The 25542-nt window shown below is 38.9% G+C and overlaps 1 protein-coding gene across 2 annotated transcripts in view; it reads left to right on the top strand.

Annotated features, from left to right (window-relative positions):
* Positions 1 to 660: 660 nt before the first annotated feature.
* Positions 661 to 25542, top strand: part of fbxo11b (F-box protein 11b) — a 34388-nt gene continuing 9506 nt past the window's right edge. For both annotated transcript variants that reach the window (XM_041251378.1, XM_041251379.1), the window contains exons 1-8: positions 661 to 989; positions 22041 to 22168; positions 22699 to 22780; positions 23142 to 23286; positions 23403 to 23532; positions 23780 to 23863; positions 24721 to 24853; positions 25395 to 25501. In XM_041251378.1, coding sequence (XP_041107312.1) covers positions 902 to 989; positions 22041 to 22168; positions 22699 to 22780; positions 23142 to 23286; positions 23403 to 23532; positions 23780 to 23863; positions 24721 to 24853; positions 25395 to 25501 — 897 coding nt within the window. In that variant the 5' untranslated portion in view covers positions 661 to 901. The remainder of the gene's footprint in view (positions 990 to 22040; positions 22169 to 22698; positions 22781 to 23141; positions 23287 to 23402; positions 23533 to 23779; positions 23864 to 24720; positions 24854 to 25394; positions 25502 to 25542) is intronic.

Consider the following 25542-nt stretch of genomic DNA (forward strand, 5'->3'; position numbering starts at 1 on the left):
AATTTTGCTTAACTCTTATTTTGTCAGGTTATTGGCAATGAAAATGCTCTGAGTAGTCCTTCAAAATGTGTGCTTTTACTGTTTAGTCATGTGAAGTATAGAAATGTTGTTACAATACTCACAAACTCAATAGGCCAAAAGCAGTCACACTAATAAGATGAACTTCAAAAAGTATCCATTTGCATTTACTCATTAGGTAATGTCTTATTAATTCAGATTGCTGTACATTTAACAAATATAGCTGCTTCTACCCATAACTGTGACACACAACGCTTTCCTCTGTTTATTAAAGGAAAGGTCATTCTCTATCAACTATCTTACCTTTTGGCAAACATTTCCCATTGTGTTTCTGTTTCTGTGCAAGAGCAAAGTGCTTGCTTTTCATTGGTACGTCAGTTTTAGGAAGTGGTAACGCAGATTAAGGTTGCCAAATTTGCCTAGAGGGGCCACCTAATGCGTCCAACCCCGAGAGTCTCTACACTATTTGTGTATTACATTTTTATTTTCACTTTGTCGTATCTCAGTCAGAACCCCACCAATAATTTTAAAAGAAGCATTCCTATTTGCCGTCAGCACGCGGAACAATGAAACGCAGACGGTGATTGGCTGATAGTCTTCCCGTGTGGATTTTGTGTGTGTATGTGTGTGTGTGTGTGTTGTGTGTGTCTCCCCCAGAGTCAATGGCTCCTCCTGCCAGTGAGACACAGAGCTGACAGCGAGGAGTACGGGGGGGATCTTTAAGAAAAATATAAATAACACCCAAAAAACAACTATTTCAGGGCGTATGAGGCAGGAATTTCACGTTAGAAGAATTGTATGTATTGGTTTGTTAGTAAAAATAGTTCTGGAAAATCAGAGGGAAGGGTAAAAATTGTTTTCTTAGAGATAATAAACTCGCCAAATGAACTCCGTCAGAGCAGCCAACAGAAGACCCAGGCGAGTGTCGAGGCCGCGCCCGGTACAACCAGAGAGAAACAACGGAGAAAGAGGTAAGGAAAGATATTTTTACACGCCTAATGAAAGGTGGCTTGTTGGAAAGAAGTGTCGTCAACGTTTATTGTAACACAGAACACCGGTGGGCCTGCGTTGGAAACGGGCGTGGGGGGGTTTGAGGGCCGTGCAAGTCAGCTAGTCACAGATAGGAAAGACCGAGGCTTCACCCACAGTGGCACATAGTCCAGGCCGCGCTTTGTTTGGCTCGATTTGCCCTAATCCCTGCTGATCTGGGCACAGTGTTAGAGGCTTGATCTGTTCAGCGCACCCTGATTATAATTATTGTTTCATGAAATAAACACTTTAAATTAGATAAACGCTCCGTTTTAGGGGATAAACAACTGAATCACGTAGTTCCGCAATTTTTCCCCCTCTCTAAGGGGTGTAGTGTTCAATCTGAAGTAACTTGTGTTGGTATCCCTTCTGTCTTTAACAATAATTTGTTTTAATGGTATCACAGTTAGCAGTGTAAACTGTGTGCTTGCTGCGCAGTTGGGCTAGTGCTTGGTTACAGGGATCTGACCAACACTTAAACTGAAACAGATAACCCATAGAAATGTTTATATAGCGCCGACGTACACGAGAGTGTGATTGTGTGTGTGTGTTTATTTTTAATGATAAAAAAAATATAAATCATCTTGCTCCAAATGTGTGAGTGTGTTGTTTTTTTTTAATGACCGGGCCGTGGTTTGGATGTCGGGATTAGCCATCTGTGTTCTTCTATCATTACATTAGCCACCATTGTCTTCCGAGTGTTTGGAAACTGCTGGTCGACTAATTTTGTAATTTTTAAATGGAAACTTATTTTCGGTTTGGGGTTGAAGTACTAATCCAGAGAGTGTCAATTTTCAATTATATATGTTTGAACAACGTGTGGTTTAACATCCAGTGGCTATATGTTGAATGTCTGTACATAACTGTGGTCGAGACCCAGTATATTAACCAGTCTTCCTGTTTTGGTATTTTTTGCTATATTTGATTTGTCTTAACACTCAACGCGCTAGAGCTTTATATTATATATATTATATATATATATATATATATATATATATATATATATATATATATATATATATATGAATGAATGAATGACATTTATTGCTGGAACATCTTGCTGGAAATCATGATGAATCGAGCCCATTTATGCAGCATATTTATATCTATTCACATAGGTTTGTAAAATGTTACGATGATAATGACGGTATGTGTTAGAAGTTAACCTTGTTAACATGGTTGATGTTTGTGACCATATTTTATTTTTAAATACGAATTCTGCGTGCTAAGCATGTCGATAAGTTAGCCATAGACATGTTTTCAAATCAGTAATTCTTTATAAGTAATTCACACAAAGCTGACTCAGTTTGCATTGCTGTTGATTAAAGAAGAGACAAGTCAGTGGCTATTTGTGTATTACTGCACAACGTCAATACAAATGAAAACAAGTTTACTGTGGCCTATGGCAATATTGAAATTGTCATCACATGGACTTAAATTTGCACCAGTTTGGCAAGTTCCAATATGGATGAGAATTGATAAAACATTAATAAAGAAAAGGAGTTATATTTTGAGTGATGACTGTTTAGTGTTGGTGACAGCAAAGAAGGCTATAACCTAATGCTTTATTTATCCTCAGAGCAGGTAATGTACAGGCAGACATGGAGTGCAAGCATCACAACACAGTGAGAAATGTTCACCTTATATTTGGCCTCTCTGAAAAGATAAATCACCTGTTTAGAAAAAATAAATCAATCCCAAAGTAACAACTTTTGCTAATTAACATTGCAAATGCTACAGGCGTATGAAGTAGATTATCTAAAAGATGGTGAAAAAAATAGCCTGCTAGTTTAATTTATTTGCATTGTGACGAGCACCTGTAGGCAGCAGAGGTAAAAAGTAATTACCCATTGCCCCCACGCAATGTTGATGTACCAGGCAGTTACCATGGTTACCACCAGCAAAACTTAAGTTGTATGGAAGGTTCATTAACGCAAAATGGTGCAAAACCGAATGTTGCTGGATGAGGAAACCTCTAAAACCCACACGTTTTGCTGCACTGGGGACATGCTATAGAACAAGGTCAGTTTTGCTTCAAATCCAGAGCTGCAATAAAAGCTTCAACACTCCACACAAGAAGCATAAGCAATTCACATTTAAGGGATAAATGCAGGGAGCATTGTGCGTATGACAAGTTAATCCTTTTATATGGATAAAGTCTAAGACGGAACCGGACTACTGTCTTCAAACAGTGTTGATGAATACTGTAGCTGTAGATATTAAATTGCAAATATTTTGGTTTTTACCATTTTAAGGTACTTTATTTTAAGAAAAAATAATTGTATGGACCATGTGGAACATTTTTTTTTTTTTTTTTTTTTTTAATCTGTACCATGTGGTGGCATCGGAGTTCAGGCTGCAAAAGAAAAACTGACAACTATTCACATGGTTATTGTTGTAGGGACAGAACACATGCAATATATCTGTGATGTCATTAAAGGAATGACACTAAGATAATCTGTCACACCCTGTGCAAAGAAGGAGGCAGTGTTTTATTTAAACTGCAGGAATGTTATGTTAAACTGACGTTCCTTCCTTGACACGACTGCTATGCTTCAGGTAATTAATGCACAAGTTGCATTGTGGTAATTAATAGTAGCCTAGGACTCCATATCGTGGAGTTGTTAGTATATCACTCTTTAGAGATCTATATTTAAAGAACCGCTTACTGTCAACGAAAAACATAGATGTGGCGTTCTTTACTACAGGCTGCTGAGAGTATCAGAATCTAGGGAAATATGGTGGAACCTGACTGTCTGTTTCCACGCGGCTGCAGTGCAGCTCCGGTGCCCTTTCAAAACATGGCCAGATGTGGATATTATCTGTCTGTGACATTCTGCCTTGTGTGATGCCTCCAAACCTGTCGGCGCTGTTCATTATTGCACCCATTATTTTGGCCAAACAAATTGCTCTTGTCTAAGTGTCAGATCAAAAGACGATAATTTGTGATGGACACGTTCGTGTTGAATGGGAACCTGACTTTACGTTTTTACATGTACATTCTGTGTATGTAGGTCGTGGTGTTCTCTCTTTTTTTTTTAAATTATACAGATAACCTCTGACTTGAGTCCTGTAGTGCCATATCGACCATAAAGCCTTATGGATTATTTGTGGAACTGGGTAAATGTTCCAGAACATAAATGCAGTGTTGAGTGGCTCACCATTTTGCACTTTAGCACATGGGTAGACTTAGGGATTAAGGATGGGTTGTTTCCATAGATGATAACTTAGCCTAGCTGTCCATGAAGAAGCGTGCAGTTAGGATAAGATCATACTCCAGTGCAGAAACATTTATTTTTCAATATGTTCTTCACTCAGGAAAGTTACTAACTTCTCCATGTTTGCAGTCCTCTATCAACATATCCAGTGTGTACATTACTCTGTCACATAGTACCTTCAGCAGCTTGGAGAGATTCATTGTGTTTCTGATCTAGGAGTATCTGCTGCAGTTAATGAAAACATACTGTATCGTGCAGAAACTGTCTGGTTTGATTTGGGAATTGTCTTGGAATCTCCTTTTTGGTTCGTCGGATTACATGCCAGGTATAACGATTCAGTACAGTAGACATGTAATCTGTTTTTTTCTTTTCCTACAATAGTGGAGGGGATCACCTCAAAGGTTGATGCCTCTTGCAGCAAAGTGTAGCAAGAAAGCAAAAACAAAGTAATTATCTGATTCAGTTCTTGGCTTCTGAAATGAATGTGAGTCACATGGTTGTCAATTTACAGGTGTAATTCACCTGGTGTTGCACACCAGTTAACTGTATTCATGTTGCTATTGCTGAAAATTCTTTCTGATTATGGCTTTTGCAGATAGAAGAGAGATGTTTTTCAAAATCTGTTTTTCACAGGAAACTCTTCTAAAGCCAAGTTATTGCTAAATAATCTCTTCTAGAAGTTCTTTTGTTTTTGTTGTGAAAACATTTGTAGAATCAGTGGCTTGTTGGTGATGCAGGCATTCTAATCTGGACTCTTTCAGATACTGTGTGATTGGGCATACTATCCGTATGTGTGAGCACTGGTTTTGTATGAATCTGTTGTGATGGATTTTTTTTAACATTTTGTAACATAGAAAAGGTATTTGTTGTGGATTCATGGTGAAGTACAGATTATGTATATCATTAGTAGTGTGCCAGCAATGGGACTATGCGTCTCCAAATGGCTCTTTGTACTGTCACAAATCTGCCACGTTATAGTGAACAGCCTGTGTAGTTCTTGACCACAAGGTGATTGTAAGGTACCATTTTTTATCATGGGCTTTCTGATTCTGGAGAGAGACTGTCTGAGCTGTTACACAAACACACACACAACACAGGTGAAATTGTGGTACCAATTCCATAATTCCATTTGTTTCCCCTCGACTCCTGTTAACGTGTCAAGGTTTATGCCATGAAAATAAAATGCTGATGACATAAGAGCCCTGCAGCATCCTTGTTGTCTGGGTAACGAGAGCACAAACAAATACTACCGTACTCCTCACAATGCTTAAAGCAAACAGTATTTATTTATTTATTTTTTGTAGCTTACTGTTTTTAATTCCTATATGGATATATAACCAGTTTTAAGAGGTGAAATCTCTCACCCTGCTGTGGTTTCAAATTTCAATCACCTGGAAAGGTTTGAGAAAGCCACCACGTTAAAGGTAGTGGAGTTTTCACCTTGGAGGCTGATGCTGTATACATTCTCAACTAAGCATTTCCGTGAGTTTGAACAGACTCGTGGTGCATGTTATCTGTTCTGCTACGAATTATCATATCAACTGGTTTGTGTTTTGCATTCACACTATCAATGCAAATGTGTTTTGTAAAATTCAGTTTCAATACAGTGCAAATGCAAGAACGATTCCTGTTGATTGCTTGGTGGAGCTACAATGCTACTGTGGTTCTAAACTATATACAGGATGGCAGCCCTGAATGTAACTCTGGCTACCAAGGATTGTGGGAGATCAGAGTTAACCGTAGCTGTCACATAAATCTGAAACAGTACTGAAAATATGCCAAGTGAACCAGGAAGAGGGGAAAACATTAAGTGCTTAATGCTTCTCGCAGGCAAAACATAAAGGTCTAATGCATCGTGCAGGTCTAGCTTGCAGATATATTGTAGTTAAAGGTTCAGGTAATGCTCATAAGCCTGAGTGTTATTTTCAAGAGTTTAGGTTTTCAACGCAAGCAGGAATGTGATGTTTAAATATCCCTGTCCTAAATTATCCAATGGCAGTCAGCACCCCCAACACAGTAGTTATTGCAAATTTGGCACCATGGTGTGATATGAAGATCACATTTCCATATTATAGAAAATTAATATGGCATTTGATTTTCAGGTTTTCCTAGTTGTCAAAGAGTAATTGCAAATTACTATTTTTACTAGTCAATTGGGAATTGATATATTATCAGTGTTTAGCACAGTGCTGCCTCATATTTTTTACAATTTGATAAGTCGTTGGGCATTTGTAATTGTACAGTTAGGTTATATTTGACAGTGAATTTGTACTATACTTTGCCATGTGAAGACCCTTCACTAATTATCTGTCCCCAATATTTCACGATTTTGTAATTGTCAGATGGTGAAATAACAAGGGAGCACTGTACTGTGTAACTGTTAAAGTATATCTTTCAGAGCTTTTTTATCACTGAAATAGATGCAGCAGTGTTATAAGAATATTAGCATTATTAAAAAAAAAAAAAAATTATAACCCTAAAATGTGCTTTAATGTGGATCAGGGACCATGCCTGCCAGTTCTCGGCTTGTATGTCTGGCCTAATAAATAATAATAGTAATAATAATGTGGTGGGGGCTCCCGAGTGGCGTATCCAATAAAGGCTCTCTGCATGGAGTGCAGGATGTGTCCTATAGTTTGGACGTTGCCGGTTCACTGCGTGAGTCCGCACTGTGAAAAAAGTGGTCGGCTGACACCACATGCTTCGGAGGATAACGTCTGTTTGTCTTCGCGGCTCCTGAGACCGCGCAGGGGTGATAGCGGTGAGCTGAGCCTAAAAATTGGACATATCAAATTTGGAGAAAATAGTAAAAATAATTGGCAATGACTAAATTTAAAAAAAATAAAAATAATAATACGGTGAATACGTACGTGGGCGAGGGTTGCACAAACTCCAGCCTGTCGGGGCATCGAGTGCATGCCTTGCCAGAAAAAAACAGTGCTGCATTACATTCCTGGGTGCGGTTTGTAGAAGTCAAAATGGACTTCACTGCAAAATCTGTTCAACAAAAGAATTCTGTCGTTTGTGGCTCGCAGTTTCTCGACAGTGATTATCTCGAGGGAAACTTACTTGACTATAGCATGGAATTTAGAAGCAATCAACGAGTCAGGTTGAAGTCAGATGCGGTACCTTCAGTGCATGTTAAAAATCTATTGTTTTTAAATATATCATTGTGGTTTTATAGGAAACCACCATGAACACACACACACACACTGGTATAGATATACCCGTATTAGCCCAAATATAAGGCAAGGTTTTTTTTTTTTTTTTTAATGAAAATAAGTTTTGAAAAATACAACCTGCCTTGACAAAGCTGTTATGTTTTCAGTGGCAGTCGCCATGTGTGTTTGCCTTTTCGTAGGTAACTTCTATCCATCATGATTTGAGTGGGTGTGGCCATACACCACACAAAATCCATCATGTCTTTGTTTATTAATATTTTTTAACCATGTAAAAACTATTTTATTTTTATTGCTGGAATCTGTACAGAAATGTTTTGGTGTGTTTGACCTGCAAGATACACTAAGATTGTCACTGTGCTGGTAATTTTAGTAACCACAGATTTACTTTCTGAGATGTGTGATAATGTCTAAGCATTGAGCCTGGATAGAAGGAGTTGGTTGAAGACTTGCTTGATTTTTTTGATATGGGTCATTCCACGCCAACTCAACCAGAAAGGGGGCATTTTGTTTCCCAACCGTCTCAGATTCTGCTAGAAAAATTCACCTGGGGCTTTCTGGGCCGGCTGAGTTCAGAAATGCTAATTTAAGTGTGTGTGTGTGTGTTTTTTTTTTTTTTTTTTTTAAATTTGCCCTTTTGAGCTGTGACCTGTCAACCTAAAGTGACCATCACCAGAAAAATCACCCTGGGCTCAACTTAAATGCTCCCATCATGTGTAGCACCTTGTTCAACTTGTAATGAACAGGGCTTTCAAGGAAAAGAAATTACCAGGAGCACCTAACTCACATTTTGGTAAGTTGCCAGATGAGGGGTAAGCGACGAGTTTTATTCAAGCTTCAGCCCAGTCCTAAATCCTGTAGGGGATGTGGGTCCTAAAATGTTAGTATTGCTACAAGAACCTTAGGGACCACTCTTTCAAGTTTTGAGAACTTTTGAAAGGCCATAAAATTTCGCTTCATATTATGTAAGTTGCAACAGGATCAGGCATAATATACGTGGTAGAGATGTGAATATATGAAAAAACAAAACGCGCTTTTTCAAAAAAAAAAAAAAAAAAAAAAAAAAATCATGTTTGGTCACTGCTATACAGTGCTGTGAAAAAGTATTTGCCCCTTGTCTGATTATCTGAAATGACACCAAAGTTTGGTGGTTCTTTCATTTGTTTGGTGAGCAGTGTAAGCAAACATGCAATCTTCAAGTGTGAGAAAGTTATTGCCCCTAGTTAACTCAGTCCAATTAAAGGGATAATTAGGGTCAGCTGTCTGAATACTTTGGTTAACAATCAGGCCTGATTTGGGCCAGTCCTGTCCAATATAAATCTTATATAAAGACTAATTTTGTCCCTCACCATCAGAGTGAAGTTGTCAGCACACAGGTTCTAGAGGCACATCATGCCACGATCAAAAGAAATTCCTGAAGAAAAAGTTGTTGATGCCTATCAGTCTGGAAAGGCTTACAAAGCTATTTCCTAAGGCTCTGGGACTTCACCAAACAACAGTCAACGCCATATTGTCCAAATGGAGAAAGTTTGGGACAGTAGTGAGTCTTCCCAGGAGTAGTTGTCCTACCAAAATCCCTCCAAGAGTAAGGTGTAAAATCGTCCAGGAAGTCACAAAGATCCCTAGAACAACATCCAGGGATTTGCAACCTCTCTCACCTCAGCTAAGGTCAGTTTTCATGACTCCACCATCAGAAAGACACTGGGCAAAAACAGGATTCATGGCAGAGTAGCAAGGTGGAAACCACTGCTCACTAAGAAGAACATGAATGCTCGTCTCAGGTTTGCCAAAAAGCACCTGGATGATCCTCAAGAGTTCTGGAACAATGTTCTATGGACAGATGAGTCAAAAGTGGAACTTTTTGGCCAAAATGGGCCCCGGCATGTATGGCAAAAACGAAACACTCCATTCCACCGTAAAAATATCATACCAGCTGTCAAGCATGGTGGTGGTAGTGTCATAATTTGGGGGTGCTTTGCTGGTTCAGGACCTGGATGACTTGCCATCGTTGAAGGAACCATGAATTCTGCTCTGTGTCTGAGAATTCTAAAAGAGAATGTTGGGCCATCCATCCATGAGCTGAAGCTGAAACGTAGCTGGGTCATGCAGCAAGAGAATGATCCGAAACACACAAGTCTACATCAGAATGGTTGAAGAATTTTAAAGTTTTGGAATGGCCTAGTCGAAGTCCAGACCTAAACCCCATTGATGTTGTGGCAGGACCTGAAATGAGCAGTTTATGCTCGAAAACCCACAAAGGAGTGGGCCAAAATTCCTCCACGGTACTGTGAGACTGAGCAATAACTACAGGATGCATTTGGTTGCATTTATTGCTGCTGATGGGGGCGTACCTAGTTATGGAGTCTAAGGGGGTGATTACTTTTTCACATGGGGGCATTGGGTGTTGCATAACTTTCTTTTAATAAATAAATAAATTATCAATTTTGTGTTATTTGTTCACTCAGGGTCCCTTTTATCTAATTAGATTTTGGTTGAAGATCTGATAACATTCAGTGGCAAAAATGCAGAAAATCAGACTGGGCAATTACTTTTTCACGGCACTGTATATATTGTAATTAGAGATGGCTAAAAAAAACCCATAAAAACAAAAAAAGAAAACTCTGCACCGTTTAACCTCAATATGAAATGAACAGGGGGAGCTGAGCTTCTAAGCTTTCCAGCGATACCGCCCCTTTCAGTCTAGCTGCTACAATGATGGAACAATAGACTCAAAATGAAACCTAAGTGAACTCTGCCTGAAATTAAGCCTCTCATCATGTGACAATTTTTAGTTCCGGCTAGGAGTATTGCATACACACATTAGACGCCTTTGGAAAACCCTGAGTCTGAACTTTTAAACATTAACCAAGTAGGTGGCTTTTACGGTGCCCGAGTAATATGTGCGTAACCTTCAGTGCCCTGGCGCCCCAAAATGAATGGGTCTGAGTTTTAAGAGTTAAAGCGAAAGTCACCACTTGCAAAACAACACCTAGGTAGACTTACAATGTCCAGCACTACTTTGTTTATTTATTTTAACCAGAGCTACTTAGAATGTGGCTCATAGTGCTTTCATCACTGACACCCACTTCTTTAGAGGTTGATGTAGCTTGGTGTCAGAACGTTGCAGATATGTGGGAGAAACTAGGAAAATGCGTGATTCCCCCGTTAAATAAAGCTTTGTTTTGCCTAAGTCAGCTGCAGTTGGTGCTGCTGCAATGCAAACTTACTGTATATATTGCAAGCAGCATCAATTATGTGTAAATAAACAATGTGCATTTTGATTTAAATTATAAAAACATGATTACTGTTCTAGAACAGTGAGTCAAGCTGGCCATTTAAAAATCAAAAAATAAATAAAATAAAAATCCTCAGAAACAAAGCCAGGCAGTTTTAGCTTGAGTTGTAATCGGCTTTCCCTCTAAGCTTTTTAGATACTGAGAAACTTGCCATTTTGACTGAGAAAGGGTAAATTATCAGTGAGAAATCTTCGGCCATGCATTAACCCTTTTTAAATTTATTTTTCTTGCATTATACAATTTTGAAACAATAGTCCAACTCAAGTATCAACAACTTTACAATTTACTTTAAATTTAAATGACATTTACTGTGATTGCATGCTTAACTGGTCTGCTTAAATTGCTTTTATACTACTGCATAAAACACTGGCATCTGCACTGCCTTCAATTGTAACCAAATTTAGGGCTACTAATTGTTCCATTCTTGGGAATACCAAATTCCGTTTTTCAAAAATTCCATTTGTTCCCACTTTTTGTTAACGTATGAATAATTAAATATGGCATTTGAACATAAATCAAATGTTGGTAGTTAAAATAAGTAAATTTAATAAACATTACCACAATTTTATTTTTTTCGATGGGAATTACAGCTTGTTGCTGTAATAGTAAGTAAAGCACCTGAAGACACTTCAAACCTGTCAATGTTTATAGACATCACTTGGCTCATTGCATGCATTAAAATAAGCAGGAAACCCTAAGAATTATATTACAACAGTTCAGAAAACCAAATGTCCACAAACACAGTAGTTTAGTCTACAAATGAAGGTGTTTTGAAAAGACCTGTTTAGCTTATTCCTGGTATTTACAATAACAATACAAAATATGAAACGGTTTAGTAACAGTCCATCAATGTCATATGACAATAATTACTGGCATTATAATAATAATCAGGATAAAATATGAAACACTGATAAAGGAGTGTTGACTAACTTGTTGCTCTAAAACAGGTTCACTGCTATATTACCTGATTGTAATTTAAGTAGCGTGTGTAAATGCATAATTAATCCTCTCAATTCTTTATTTTCTAATTCTGCAGTGTTATTTGCAAGATTTAAAATAGAATGCATTTAAACAGACACGGTCTAAAAATTTAAAATTATAGTTTCATTAAAGGCAGGTAACGTTGAAAGAAATAAACTAAACAATGAAATACGCAACTAATTTAGCTTACTTCGGGAAAGCTCCGCCTTGAGCCCAGTATCTTGGGTCTTAGTTTTTCAGCATAGAAGAGTGCAGGCTTTGCCATTATTGCTGTCTTATTGGCTTTCTTATTCTCTGTGTTTGCGACTGGCATTATGATATTTAATGGTACCGAGTCATACGTGATCACGTGAATTACAGCAAAACTTATACTATCCTCGTATAGATAACACTATGTAACACAATTTTTGTTCCTGGGTAGTAAGTGTTATTTCCTAATTGCTTATGCCTCAAACGTATAGAAAATGGCTATTATTCCCCACAGACTTTGCTTTTGTGACCAGGACAGTGATATTAAACACAACGTGTAAACACAAGCGCTGAGACAAATTACGCACTAGCTTATCTCTCAAATTCTGTGTAACTGGAATTAGCAAATCAGTTGAATTTGAAGAAGACGGTGCCTCCTCTTCATGAGGAACTTCACTTCTGTGTTGCAATCGGGTGCAAAGAACTAGCAGTAATGTTTTTCTCTGCACTTAAAAGTACTGTAGCCAGTTCGAATGGCTGTAGTAGAGGTAGTATCTCAGACATTAGCTTCCACTGCTCAGTCGTGAGGTCTAAAGTAGCTGCGTCAGACTTTTTGGTCAAATCTGGGTTTTACAAAACTGCAATAAGTGGCCATTTTAATTCAAGGCGGCGTTCAAACATATAATAAATGGGAGAGGAAGTGGTGGGCACCTCGGGACACAACACACATCTGACTAAAATACAAAATAAAAGAACTCCCTCTATAATGCACACATAGTGAAGAAAAAATTAAACTTTCCGTGAATTAATCATACATAAAGCACCATGCAATGAACTCTGTATTTTTTACAAAAAAATAAATAACATTCGCACTCATGGATCATTTTAATTAGCAGCTTTTAAACTATAAATAACCTGTCTTAACGGCAGTCAGGAGTTCAATTCGAAGCAATAGACAAACAAACAAAGTGTGAAAAGGAGAGCAGGTCGGAAGAGGGAATGGGCTTGCCCCAGGTTCGGCTGTTGGAGCAGGGCTGAAGCATCCTCTCGCCCATAGAAAGCTGCAGTGCCTCTCGCAGCAAGAGAGTAAATACATTAGGAAAAAGAACCATATAATAGGCCTGATTTTTATTTAGTTATAAAATGAATGTTGAATAAGGTGTCTGTGTTATAAAGTGCCAGCGCAGCTTTTCTTCAGTTCAGCTTCTTTCTCTCCCTTTTGATACGGTATCAGAAGTTAAACGGAGTTGTTTACAGTTTGAATAACACTGGTACTATATTTACTGTAGAAATATTGCATGAATCAGAAGCCTAGTGAATTGGGGGACGTGCTGTAGGAGCATTATAATCGATAGTTATAGCGAGGGAGCACTGTGTGTGTGTGTGTGTGTAATAGTTATATATCTCATAATTTGTGCTGCAGGGATTTTACAAGCAGTAGCAGTAACTTACCCACACTACCCTGCAAACATGATTCAAGCACCTTACTGGTGCAGTAGTTCAATCTCAAAGCCTCCTTGTGTGTTTTTTAATTAAGCATTTATGTAACGGGAGAATGTTTGATATCCTAGGCTGCTGCTTTGACTGCTCATGCAGACTTCATGTTTTTAGTGCTGTGGAAATTCACTGGTAATCAAACCCTTTTACAGTACATTGACATCAGACTGAATATGGAAGCCATATTGCGGTTGTGTGACCTTTTTAGCATTCAGCATGATTGAGAAAGCAGGCAGAGTTATTTACTTCATATTTGGTACACATCTGCATTCTAAGATTTTCTGTTAAGTTCCATTACAGGTGTTGTCCATCAGATGAACTGTTTCATCAAACTTGATGCAAAGCTGAAATGTTTTACTTTTTATTTTTGCAATGTAAGGCAAAAAGCCGACAGCGAGCTAACAAAGCCTGCTTAAAACCTGTTGTAGGCCTGCTTTTAATTTTGTTCTGTTTTTTTTTGCAAAATTGCGTGGGATCTCATTCAGGTAGCATGTTTCTTTTTAAAGTAAGCTGTAGTTAAATTATTTGGTGGTAGTGTGGTGTGTGACTAACAGAATTGTAAATCATTGAACTTTGATCACGTGGTCTTCGTCCATTTTTCACTTCCTCCAAGCTATATTTTTTTAGTTTGAAGTTAAAGGTCTTAAGCTAGTGAAACATGTTTGAATAATGTTCAGTGTTAAAAAGTATAGAGCAGTGTGCTGTAAATGTTAACCTGCATAATGTTTCAGTCTTGAACCCAAGCTGTATAGGTCATGTGCTGCCTTTATTTCGCTGAAGTCTGTGGGTATGTTAATAGGGCAGTTAGTAATTTTCCATGAATACATTGTAGGTTCCTGCTCAGTAGGCTGAGGCAGCTTTAACCCTCCAACTCTTCCATAAATGGATCAGCAGCACTGCTGTGTGCATTCAGACATTATGTTCCTCCTTTGGCACAGATGATCCTGGTCTTTACAGCTGCCCCTAGCAATGCAAAGTGTACCTGCTTTGAGCAAAACTGCTGCCCTTAAACAAGGGCTGCAACGAAGGGTACATTTTGACCTTTGAAGGTTCGGCACACATTACCGAAGGAAGGTTTGAACCTTCGATGGTACACGTTTGCATAATTTACTGGTGACGTCACCATAGCTACTAGTTTTATATTTGATTGAAAATCCTGTTTTAGAAGCAAGCCATATAAATGGAATAATACAATCGCGTGTAGTTTTAAAAAAAAAAAAAAAAGTTATGTAGAACAGTAATCATGTTTTATAATTTAAATAAAAACATTCATGTTTGTGTACACTTAATTGGTGTTGCTTGTGATATACTGTATACAGTAAGCCTGCATTGCAGCAGCACCAACTGCAGCGAACTTAGGCAAAGCAGGGGGCGGGGGTGGGTGGACGGACAGACAGTGCTCAGTTTTCAAAATTAAAATTATTAGTGTTTGCGTATATTTAATATTTGAACTTACTGTACCATAGCACTTCTCTTACACTGCAAGGCTTGAATTTCAGCGTGGAATCGCACATTTTCCAAGTTCCTCCCGCATATCTGCAACTTTTAGTGCGGGAAAATCCTGCAGAGATATTTTTCTATCTAGGTGTTTTGCAAGTGGTGACTTCTACTTTAACTCTTAAAACGGAGCCCTATTCATTTTGGGGCGCCAGCGCACCGAAGTTAATGCAGTGTATTAACTTTTTTTATTTTTTTTGTTCGGGATGTCATCTGATAATCCAACAAGAATACCGTAGGCCAAATCGTAGAGTCTGAGGCGGGCGTCAGTGTTCAACAATAAAGTCACAACTAGTAAGAATGGTCTTCAACAAAACCAGGCCGTAAGTGGACTGTGGCACACAAAAAGACTGGGAGAGTTGTTATGCAAATAAAGCATAGTACTCGAAAACACATTTTTTAAAAACGTGATTATATGCCGACTGTGTAGAACGGTATATTGTGGTGCATGAACGAGCGTAAATTGTAAACTTTTGTTTTTAAGGGATCCTGTGCGACACTCGTGTTGCTCAAGGACCCCAAGATTGAGTGTCACGGTAGTTTAAAAGCTAAGTAGCAGGGTTCCGAATAATCTATGCGTGTACACTCGATCATCTCCCTAGGCTATGCCCCCCAATCAGGCGATGTTGTTGGGTAAGTGACTTATTACTCCACTAATTCTTCAACTAGACATACCGATTTACTCAGAGGGACCAAAACTGGATAGGGTTTGTATTAGCTAATGAATAATAACTTCAAAATAAGACGCGCTGTGTGTTGGGTAGTAACGGAAAAAAGCCGGGAAAAAAACAACCAGAAAAAAGAAAAATAAAAAAGGGAAGAAAAACGCCCAGAGCGCACCCTTTTTTTTGGGAAGCAGCTTTCTGTATGAGGTTTTGAGATGCACATGTGTTGTTTTTTTTTGTTTTTTTTTTGCAGTGATATTTTAGCGGACTAGATCTTAACACCAGCTGTACTACAGTTGCCACCTTTTGTGATAATGATAATGAAGTTTGATATGACTCAGCCACTTAACATGCAAGAAATTCACAGATAGTAAAAAGAAACAACAGAAAGCGACATATGTTCTAAATATTAAATACTTGTAATCAAGTCACTAAAAAATGTGTCAAGGTTATAAAACAGTTTTTGTTTGTATTGTACACAGATCAATATTCCTCTTTCTGATATTTAAACACAAGCGCAAATTAGGCAAACAATACAAAAATCCACTACACGCAGGATGAATGTTTACTCGCGACTTTTCTTGTTGTGTTCGCGTGCTTGCTGCATATTGTTTTGCACCTCCCTGTTGTGCGCATCTTTGTGGGGGGCAGATCGAGCGTTCTTGTAAGTTGGAGACTTTCTGCTGGATTAGCTTTGGTAACGGACTATCTCTGTTGCACCCAGGACCAGATTATTATGCAACCCATATCTGCTGGGAACTTCCTCATTCTGTGAAGACACACAAACATAATTGTGGAGGGTGACGGGCAGAAGGTTAGTGTGCCCAAGAATTTACACAGCGGACATTTCCGGGAAGCAGGGCGAAAGATCGCTTCTCCGTATCTTTTTTTGGTTAGTCGGTTGGTAAAAATTTTTGTGGTTTATATGGGTTTTTTAGTTAAATTATAGTGAAAAAATAGGGTGTCAGTAAAGAACAAAATAATAGAAGAAAAAAAAATAAAAAAAGTTGTGTGTGGGGGGGGGTGTGGGTGCGTTTTGTAAAATGTGTGTATAGGGGATGTTAAATGAATGAAAGATTAAGACAAAGAGAGAAAAAGTGAAAAAAAAAATTGAAGGATACAAAAACGTACAGGTGGGCAACAATGGGAGGGGTGGGGGCAAAAAAAGGTTATAAGGTGAGGGGCGTGGGGGGGCAGGGTGGGGTCGTCCGGGCGAGAGCGAGGGCGGTCTGGGGGTGAGGGCGTGTGTAGGGAGCGGAGGAACCGGATAGAATGATGTACGAATGTTTGTAGGGTGTTGGGGCGGGAAGGGGGGGGCTTTAGGGGGGGTGAGGGGGGGGAGGGGGGGGTACAATATGGGGGAGGGGGGGAAAAATAAGCCATAAGGGAGAATGAGATAAAAAAGAAAAGATAACAAGAAGTGAGAGAAAAACAGGAAAAGGGAAAAAAAAAGCGAATCATCCGCTGGGCCAGTCTACCCTTCGCGCCCCCTGTCTCAGATGGGGTAGTGGAACTTAATGGGGGTGTGTGGGGGGTGTGGGGTAGGGTGGGGGGGGGTGGTTGTTGGGGGAGGGTGGCATGGGTGTGGGGGTTGGGGGGGTGGGGGATTGGTGGGGTTTTGGGTTGGGGGGTTGGTTGCTGTGTTTGTGTTTTTTTTGGGGGGTTGGGGGTTGTTTTCTTGTTTGGTAGGTGATTGTGGGTGTGTTTTGTGGGGTTTTTTTTATTTTGTTTTTTTTTTTGTTTTTTTTTGTTGTTTTTTTTTTTTGTTTTTTTCTTTTTAATTGGTTTTTTTTTTATTTTTTTTTAAGACGTTATTGCCATTGTGCTCATTCGCAATGTTTCAGTAGAACGACCTTTGCTTTTATGTTTTGGAAGTTAGTATATAACTGCCCCCTCTACCGGTAGTCCACGCTGATGCGCTGGCCTTTCGTGTCTTTCTGGACCCTGTAAGAACAACAATACAGGAAGCCCAGGACGAACTACGCCGAGTCTATAGTGGTCGCGACCGTGCCAGTTCATGCAAAGTGAGTGTTAAGTTTTTTGAGCAAGTGTCTGATGCGTGACAGCTATGATCAGCGTTAGGAGTTCAAATTTTGTCCGATGTCCATGCTACTTACAGTGACTTCGCCTGGGATCGACATGCTATGCTGCATATTGAGATGCATATACCGATTAGTGCTAAGAACCGAAGAACCCTGAGACCTATTGTAGGCAGTTTATTTTTCTAGTTTTTTGATTGCTTTTTCCCCCCCCCCCCCCCCCGCCCTATTATTTTGCTTTGGCTAGTGAGTAGTGTGTTACGTAATTTTTAGAGCTGAGAATATCAAGAGTAAGGTAACAGGTTTTTCCTGTTGTCTAGGAACACTTTTAAATCTTCTCTCTCATCAAGTATTTCCTAACTGATAAAGACGCACACGTGTATTATTGCATTTGCGAGTATGCAATAGATAGGCTCGTATTCTTTATTAATAGCAATCGATGATATGAGACTTGTCTAATTTGTGAAACATGAAGCATCACACCTGCTAGAGACTCGCTCTGTGACATGCGCACCATGACAGTTTTGTGTTGCTTCAATTTGTAGTTATACCTTTGAGCAGTTCAAAATAGACCCCCATTGTGACTCATTCACAATAGACTACGAGCTCATACGACTAAAGTTACAAGTCGTATCATCTCGCTAGGACATAGGTGGGTGATTACGGCAGGGCAGAGCCGCCGATTTGTCACCGACCATGTCGAGCTTAATTACTCGCCGAGCCAGACAAGAGTGGCACTGGACACTTAGGGATCGTGTAGTTAACAGAGAGATTAGACAATAGTGCCGGATGTTACAATGCATGCGTGCGGATCAGTAGGCAGCATGAACATAGTTAGCTTTCTTAATAAGTATATAACAGTCGTCTACTAGGTTCTGATTTTGCTAGTCAGAGAGCTGTGACGTTTTACTCGAAGTGTAGATGTTGATATGCACACGTATTTTATATTTTTATTGATGTTTTTCTATGGATTCAGTCACAATATATTGTATGGTAGTCACTCGCGCACCTGAATTAATTAGACACTGACTCACTGATCAACACTACTAAAATCAAGCTTAGCTTGGTGATATGCTTCGGTAGTACGCTTAGACTCGTGTTACTTGTGACCTTAGATGCAAATATCCTTGATGCCGACACTACTCGCGCAATGTTCCTGTTCAATTTGCAGTTGTGAGAGTTTCCCTCAAAGCGTGTGAAAAGTTAAAGAGGTTTACTATGATTTTAAAAGTGTCTTGTGTCACTCCTTTTTCACTCTTGATCCTTCGAGACCAATGATGTCATACTCTCTTTTTTCTATTTTGTTGATCTTTATTTATGTTCGCAACTGGTAGATTCGATCAGACATTTGTAAGTCATCTTATCACATATGATTGCATCAGTGAGTGTGAGCGTTATTTAGACCATCACACAGTGACTTACCCATGCTAAACTCGAATTATCGTCACTGACTTGGCTTTGAGGGCAAAAGACTAGCCTGCAGAAGTTGTTTAGTGTCATGTATTAGCGTCAGGTGTTAAAAGTGATCAGCGGTGGATTGCCTGTGACCGGGACACGGAGATGAATAGTGTAGCTATGTGTGTGTTTCACTCTTACAGTGTTGAGTTTAGTCGAAGAGTCGCGTGTTGTCTGGAGCTATTTAACTTGTACAGAACTCGCACGAGTTGATGAGAGCTCTGTAGTTGATCAGATGGGTTAGGACCTGGTTATTCAATGCTGTGACTACGCTTGTTGATCAGACACGAGGCAAGTTTTGCTTGAGTACTGATATGTCAATGAGCGTTATTTACATTCTGGTGTGATATTAGGATACAGTGAATGCTAGCGTACTTAAATGGTGTACAGAGGTCAAGGGTTATGATTACGAGGCTTAGCACACTTTTAGCCTATGCATTCTTATTGTTTGCGTTTGGTATAACGTGTTAAGTCAATGCAAAGGTTACTATCTATTGCCATTTAGGCTCTCAGGCTGCATGGTACTGGGAGCGTATTTGAGACTATATAGATGGGATGCCTTTTCTCTAAGTTTATGATGATATCAAAACATGTCTATATAGAGTACCAAGGAGTTGATGGGACCCAAACATTTTTCACAGTTTTGTAACACGATGTTTGAATGTATCCAGACTAAAATGTATTGATATTTATTGTTCATGAATGTAAGACGTTAGCATTAGAACCGTACGAAGATTGTTCTCACTGGCCTCCTGCATACGTATGGCAATATAAGCCATTCGGGTCCAGGTTCGACCTCAATTTACTACTCTTGAAAGTGTGTCGCTCGTTGTGTGTTTGGTTTTTGTCTTTCCCCTCTGTCTCCTGGCCTCTGTCTCCGCCTGTTTTTCAGTTTTGCTGTCTTGCCAGTTTGGTATTGTTGTTATGTTAGCGGGATGTCCTTTCCCCAATGGTATCTGAGTGCGCGCGCCGAATCGAATCTAGTGCCTATCAGGAGCATGACAAGGCAGTGCCCTCCAGGCTTATTTATCAGACCATTGTTCCGCTAGCGCTAGTTCGTGTGGACCTCTGTTCTCGTATGTGCTTCTGCCTGCTTAGGACATGCTCTGGCACCGTGCGTTGCCTGTGAGTATGTAGTCCGCAGCCGATTGTGCTTGTTGTACGATATGAAACTCCATGTCGATGTCGTCGCATGGCAAGGAGGAGTAGTTGCCGCGTCAGTTTCGCTAGCGCATCTACTAGACATGCTCGCCAGGGGGCAAGGTGGTGTCGCCGCCGTCGAGTGGGCCGTTTTTATGGAGCCATTTCGCGGGCGAGAATTTCTTGCGCTCTTCAGCGATCACCAACCTTCGCTTTCATATAGCGGGAGTAGTATTTGTAGGTCCTAACATGAGGAGTCTTCCGCTTCCATGCCCCATGTTCCGTCTCTGATCACACACTGGTTTTGTTAGAGTCTACAAACACATTCCCCAACCGACTTGACGAAGACAGTACAAGAAGCCGATACGTTCTTATAATTCTGAATGGGAGATGAAGTCTTTTATTTTGTCTCCCATAGACCATTTTACTTGAAACATTACAAATACTTCTGTGTAGTAATAATAAAAGCCAAAAAACAGTATTCATATTAGTTTATCTGGATGGCTATTGCCAGACTCATTTAACCCGATCTTTCTTTTTTTAATTCTTATTTTTTTATTTTTTTATCATTTTTTTATCATTTTTTTTAAACAGTTTGTTCAATGGTAACAATGCACTGGATACTGAAGTAACTGCAGCTACGTTTCAGCATGAATGTGGCAGTGCGCCTCGTTCATCCTTGACCTCTGTACACCAGAAGCAGTTGTATTAAACAAGAATGTTTACATAAATTTAAAGCAAACTTGCCTGTGTTGATCATTATCTATGATAAGTATATTGATTAGGTTATCAAACAAAGCTTCAAGTGTAAAGCTAAAAATTCTCCAACATAGAAAACCTGCTTTTTTCCGCAGCAAACGGATCCCTGGTCATAACATATTCTGTGTCAGCAGGTGATTTTTTAGGTTTAAGTAACACTTCTAGTGTAGTACCTTTAAAACACATTGCTGTCAGTAATGTTGATCTTTTTAAAAGCCTTTTACACGCTTTGAGGGTTTAAATTGAAAAGATTCAAGGTTTGGCAAATTATGTCAATATAAGATGTTATGAGTACCGCGTAAGTGATTTGTATGTGATGTGGTGTTTATCATGTGATGACAAGACAAATTGGAGGAATGCTTATTCATTAAATAACTGAGCCTGTGGCATGCTGCTCTGAACCTAGTAGCCTGTTATTCTTTTAGCTAATGATTTCCTACTCGCTGGTTATAATTGTCATTTCTCAGATCTTATTACTTGTTGTCCATTTAGCTGACGGTGTGCAACCTCTCTGCACTCCGATTTTAAAATGCAACTTTGTAGTGCTAGCATGTGAAGCCTATGTTATTTTACTGCAAGGAAACCAATGAAGCAAAAAATGTGGGTGTAGAGAGAGGGTATTTGTTACTGTCATACATGATGTTTAATGGTACAAAATTGCCTGCTGCAATACTTGGTTTAATTAGGAACTGAATGAATTTTCCAACACAGCCTGTTCCTTCTCTTGGATATTTCAGCTCTAAATTCTAATTCACAATCATTGATCCTGCTGTCTACCTTTCCTTTTAAAAATTGGTTTGTACCATATGCATTCATGGATCCCCCTGTGTGTAGTAGTGGACATGATTTGACTCATCTGCCCATCAGAAACTTGTCAAAACTAACTTCATTTGATGGACTGGACATTAATGGCATTCGTTGGCTTCCTGTATTTTTTTTCCTCCACGGAGATAGTGTTACAGTAGAGGGGGCATTTAGTACTTTCACAGTAGCTGTGTTCTACTGAAACTTGGAATGGGCAATGGCAATGTACATGTGTTGGTAGTGATGTTTTTAATAAGCATTTTTGTCTTCACAGATGAGGAAGTTCCAGCAGATATGGTTGCAGAAGAATCTGGTCCTGGTGCACAGAATAGTCCTTACCAACTCCGCAGAAAGTCTCTCTTACCAAAACGATCGGCTTGCCCCACAAAGAACAACATGGAGGTGCAAACAATATGCAGCACGCACAGCATGCATCCTGCTGTAGTGGATTTTTGTATTGTTTTGCCTAATTTGCGCTTGTGTTATTAAATATCAGATAAGAGTAATATTGATCTGTGTAAATAACAACAAAAAACTGGTTTATTAACTCTTGACACATTTTTAGTGACTTGATACAGTATTTAATATTTATAGTCGGTTTGTTTTGCATTTGCTTCAAATTTTACATACCGTGTATCATTTCAGTGGTTTACGGTGTATCAATTCCTAGAAATGATGTAAAGAATGTATCTTGGAAGATCTTCATTAAACGTTACATTGTCAGATACGTTTTAATGTGTTTTTTATACATCCATGTATCTTGTTTTAAATATTGTGCTGTGGTTCTTTCACTCCTGAGGTCTGCTGTAAACAAGCCTCTTTCCCCTTCACAGAGCTTGTTGGCTATTCAGGGAATAGCTACAGTACCCTGGATGTGGCGTTGTTGGAAATGTTTAGCTGCGTATTGACTCTGTCTTTTTGTTTTATTCTAGGGTGCTTCCACGTCTACTACAGAAAACTTTGGCCATCGAGCCAAACGTGCTAGAGTATCCGGCAAGTCACAAGACCTCCCAGGTTTGCTCAGTGATTTTAAATGCATGTATAATATATTCTTTGTGTGTGAATGTGGGTGGTGGCACCTTCGCACTAGACATGCTGTCTTATTTTGAATTTATTGTGCAAATTTATTGACGGCCTGAGTAATCTCTCAGTAACACTACTCTGGCCTCCATCACTAGCAGAAAAGTGTGTCTACTTGGCTTAGATTTAGTTGCTTTTTTTCATTTGAATGTTTTAGAAGCTGAGGAGAAAAACTCATTGGCATAGTATTGAAGTTGGTGTGCTTTCTTTTTCTGTTAATGTGGTCAAAATCCCACTCATGAACATGATAGAATGCCAGTCACATTTTTTTTTTTCTCTTTTTCTCCTTTTGTAGCCGCACCAGCAGAGCAGTATCTACAAGAGAAGCTACCAGATGAGGTGGTTTTGAAAATATTCTCCTACCTGCTGGAACAGGATCTCTGTCGAGCAGCATGTGTGTGTAAACGCTTCATTGAGTTAGCTAATGATCCCATTTTGTGGTAAGTGAGCAGCTACCTGCTATTACATTGTTTCTGGTTTATTCAATGTCAGATTTGCAAACAAATGCATTTCTGAAATTGTGAAAAAAATAGTTTTTTTTTTTTTTTTGAAACAGGAAAAGGTTATACATGGAATTGTTTGAATATACACGTCCAATGATGCACCCAGAACCTGGTAAATTTCATCAGATTAACCCTGAGGAATATGAACAGCCAAACCCCTGGAAAGAGAGCTTTCAACAATTGGTATGTCAGTCTTGGTTTCACAAAACAAATAAGTCATAGACATTTTCTTTATTACAACAAACATATTTTTAACTTTACTACAGCAGAAACATGTCTTTTAACCTTGCAACTCATCACATAGTGTTTGTGTTCTTTTTTTCCACTCTGAACATGGTTATTTTTAACACATTATAGCCAATATGTTGCAGTTTTATTTTTCTGTGTTTCAAAGGTTTTAAACAATGTTGTCTATCTTTCATGTTTTCAGTATAAAGGAGCACATGTAAAGCCAGGGTTTGCAGAACACTTTTACAGTAACCCTGCCAGATATAAAGGAAGAAAAAATATGCTTGTAAGTGTGTGCTTGTTTTTTTAAAAAAAAAATTGTTTATTTGTTTATGATTTGATGCAAAGTTAATTTTTAAAGGGTAACCCTTAGCGGTCCATTTATTCAGCGCCTGTCAGGTCAAATTTATTTTCACATGCGCTGCTTATTTTACACTTTTTTTTTTTCACAGTAAAACAGGTTGAAAAGGCTCTGCATATCAACAGGACACTCAGTACTGCATCTCCAGCCAAGCCCCACCCCTTGTTCACTGTGTTTTATAACATACCTCTTCATAGTCGTGCATACTGATAAGTCCTGTCTTGCTCAGTCGTTTTATCACCAAACTCCTCAAAAATGTGATCCAAGTCATTATTCTATTACTATAACATTTCAAAGCTCTGCAAATGTCCATGATATTCTTTGAGTTCTGGATGCGGAAGCAACTATCTTGTTTATGTCTGTGTTAGATCTGTGGTGCAGGGCCTCTGTGTATTGCTCAGATCTGCCTTTTTTTTTCATCGGACCGGAAAGGGAAAATTGTAATGTCGGACCTGGCAAAGGGTTACGCTCCATTGCACTTAGTTTATTTCCCCTAAACAGTTTTGTCTATCTAGGGAGATGACAAAATGAAAGTCTAAATAAAATAAATGAGTAAAGTTTTAAAGTAAATCAAATGGTTCTTCTTGGAGGCACTGAGACGGCTGATGAGCAGCTACAACATGGCAGCCTCCAATGCATAGTTCTAAACCAGCAGCCTTGTTTGACAACTGATTCGGCTCTAGTTAGAAATAATGTGCAAAATATATAAAATTTGACATCTTCCACCATATTTACTGCCTCCTCCTCCTCCCCTCCTGACTGTGACTTGTTTTTCCCTTCAGTATTATGATACCATTGAAGATGCATTAGGAGGTGTCCAGGAAGCTCATTTTGATGGACTGATATTTGTTCACTCGGGTATCTACACTGATGAGTGGATTTACATTGAATCACCTATCACAATGATCGGTGCAGGTACAGTTTCATTTTTATTGAGTCTTTTATTATATATTCCCATACAGGCATAGCCTGTGCAGTGGTGGACAGTTTATTTTGTACAGACTGAAACATGTTGGGCTTGATATTCAGTGGCTCATAAAGCTTCAAGGATAGTGGAAGGTGGAGGATAAACAAACTGGAGGTCCTGGAAGCAAGACCTGAGCTCTGAATGTAGAAAATTGGCATGTCATGAATACATTTAAAACTGTTTTATTAGAGGATTTGGGCTACTTTTTAAATCCTGTAGGCAACATTTTGAATGTGGCATTTTACAAAGTTCAATTCTCCTTTTATTTTGTTTCTAGTACAGTATGTAAACTTGCTCTCAAATATTACTCAAAGATGATCCGCTATGGAGTAAAAAAAAAAAAAAAAAAAAAAAAAACTTTAAATGTAAGGGTACATTTGTGCAACATCAGATGACTTTCATTTTACACACTCCTTTTTAAATACATTCACATTGATAAGCGCCTTTAATTTTATGTGAATTTCATTGTTGTTTTTATTTTTATTTTAGCACCTGGAAAAGTAGCAGACAAAGTTATTATTGAAAACACTAGAGATTCCACATTTGTCTTTATGGAGGGATCTGAGGATGCTTTTGTTGGTTACATGACAATTAGGGTAAGTGGCTTCCACTGTATTGTAGACCAACGTTGTTGTTT

Source organism: Polyodon spathula, chromosome 5 (assembly GCF_017654505.1).
Source record: "Polyodon spathula isolate WHYD16114869_AA chromosome 5, ASM1765450v1, whole genome shotgun sequence".
Taxonomy (NCBI): Eukaryota; Metazoa; Chordata; class Actinopteri; order Acipenseriformes; family Polyodontidae; genus Polyodon; species Polyodon spathula.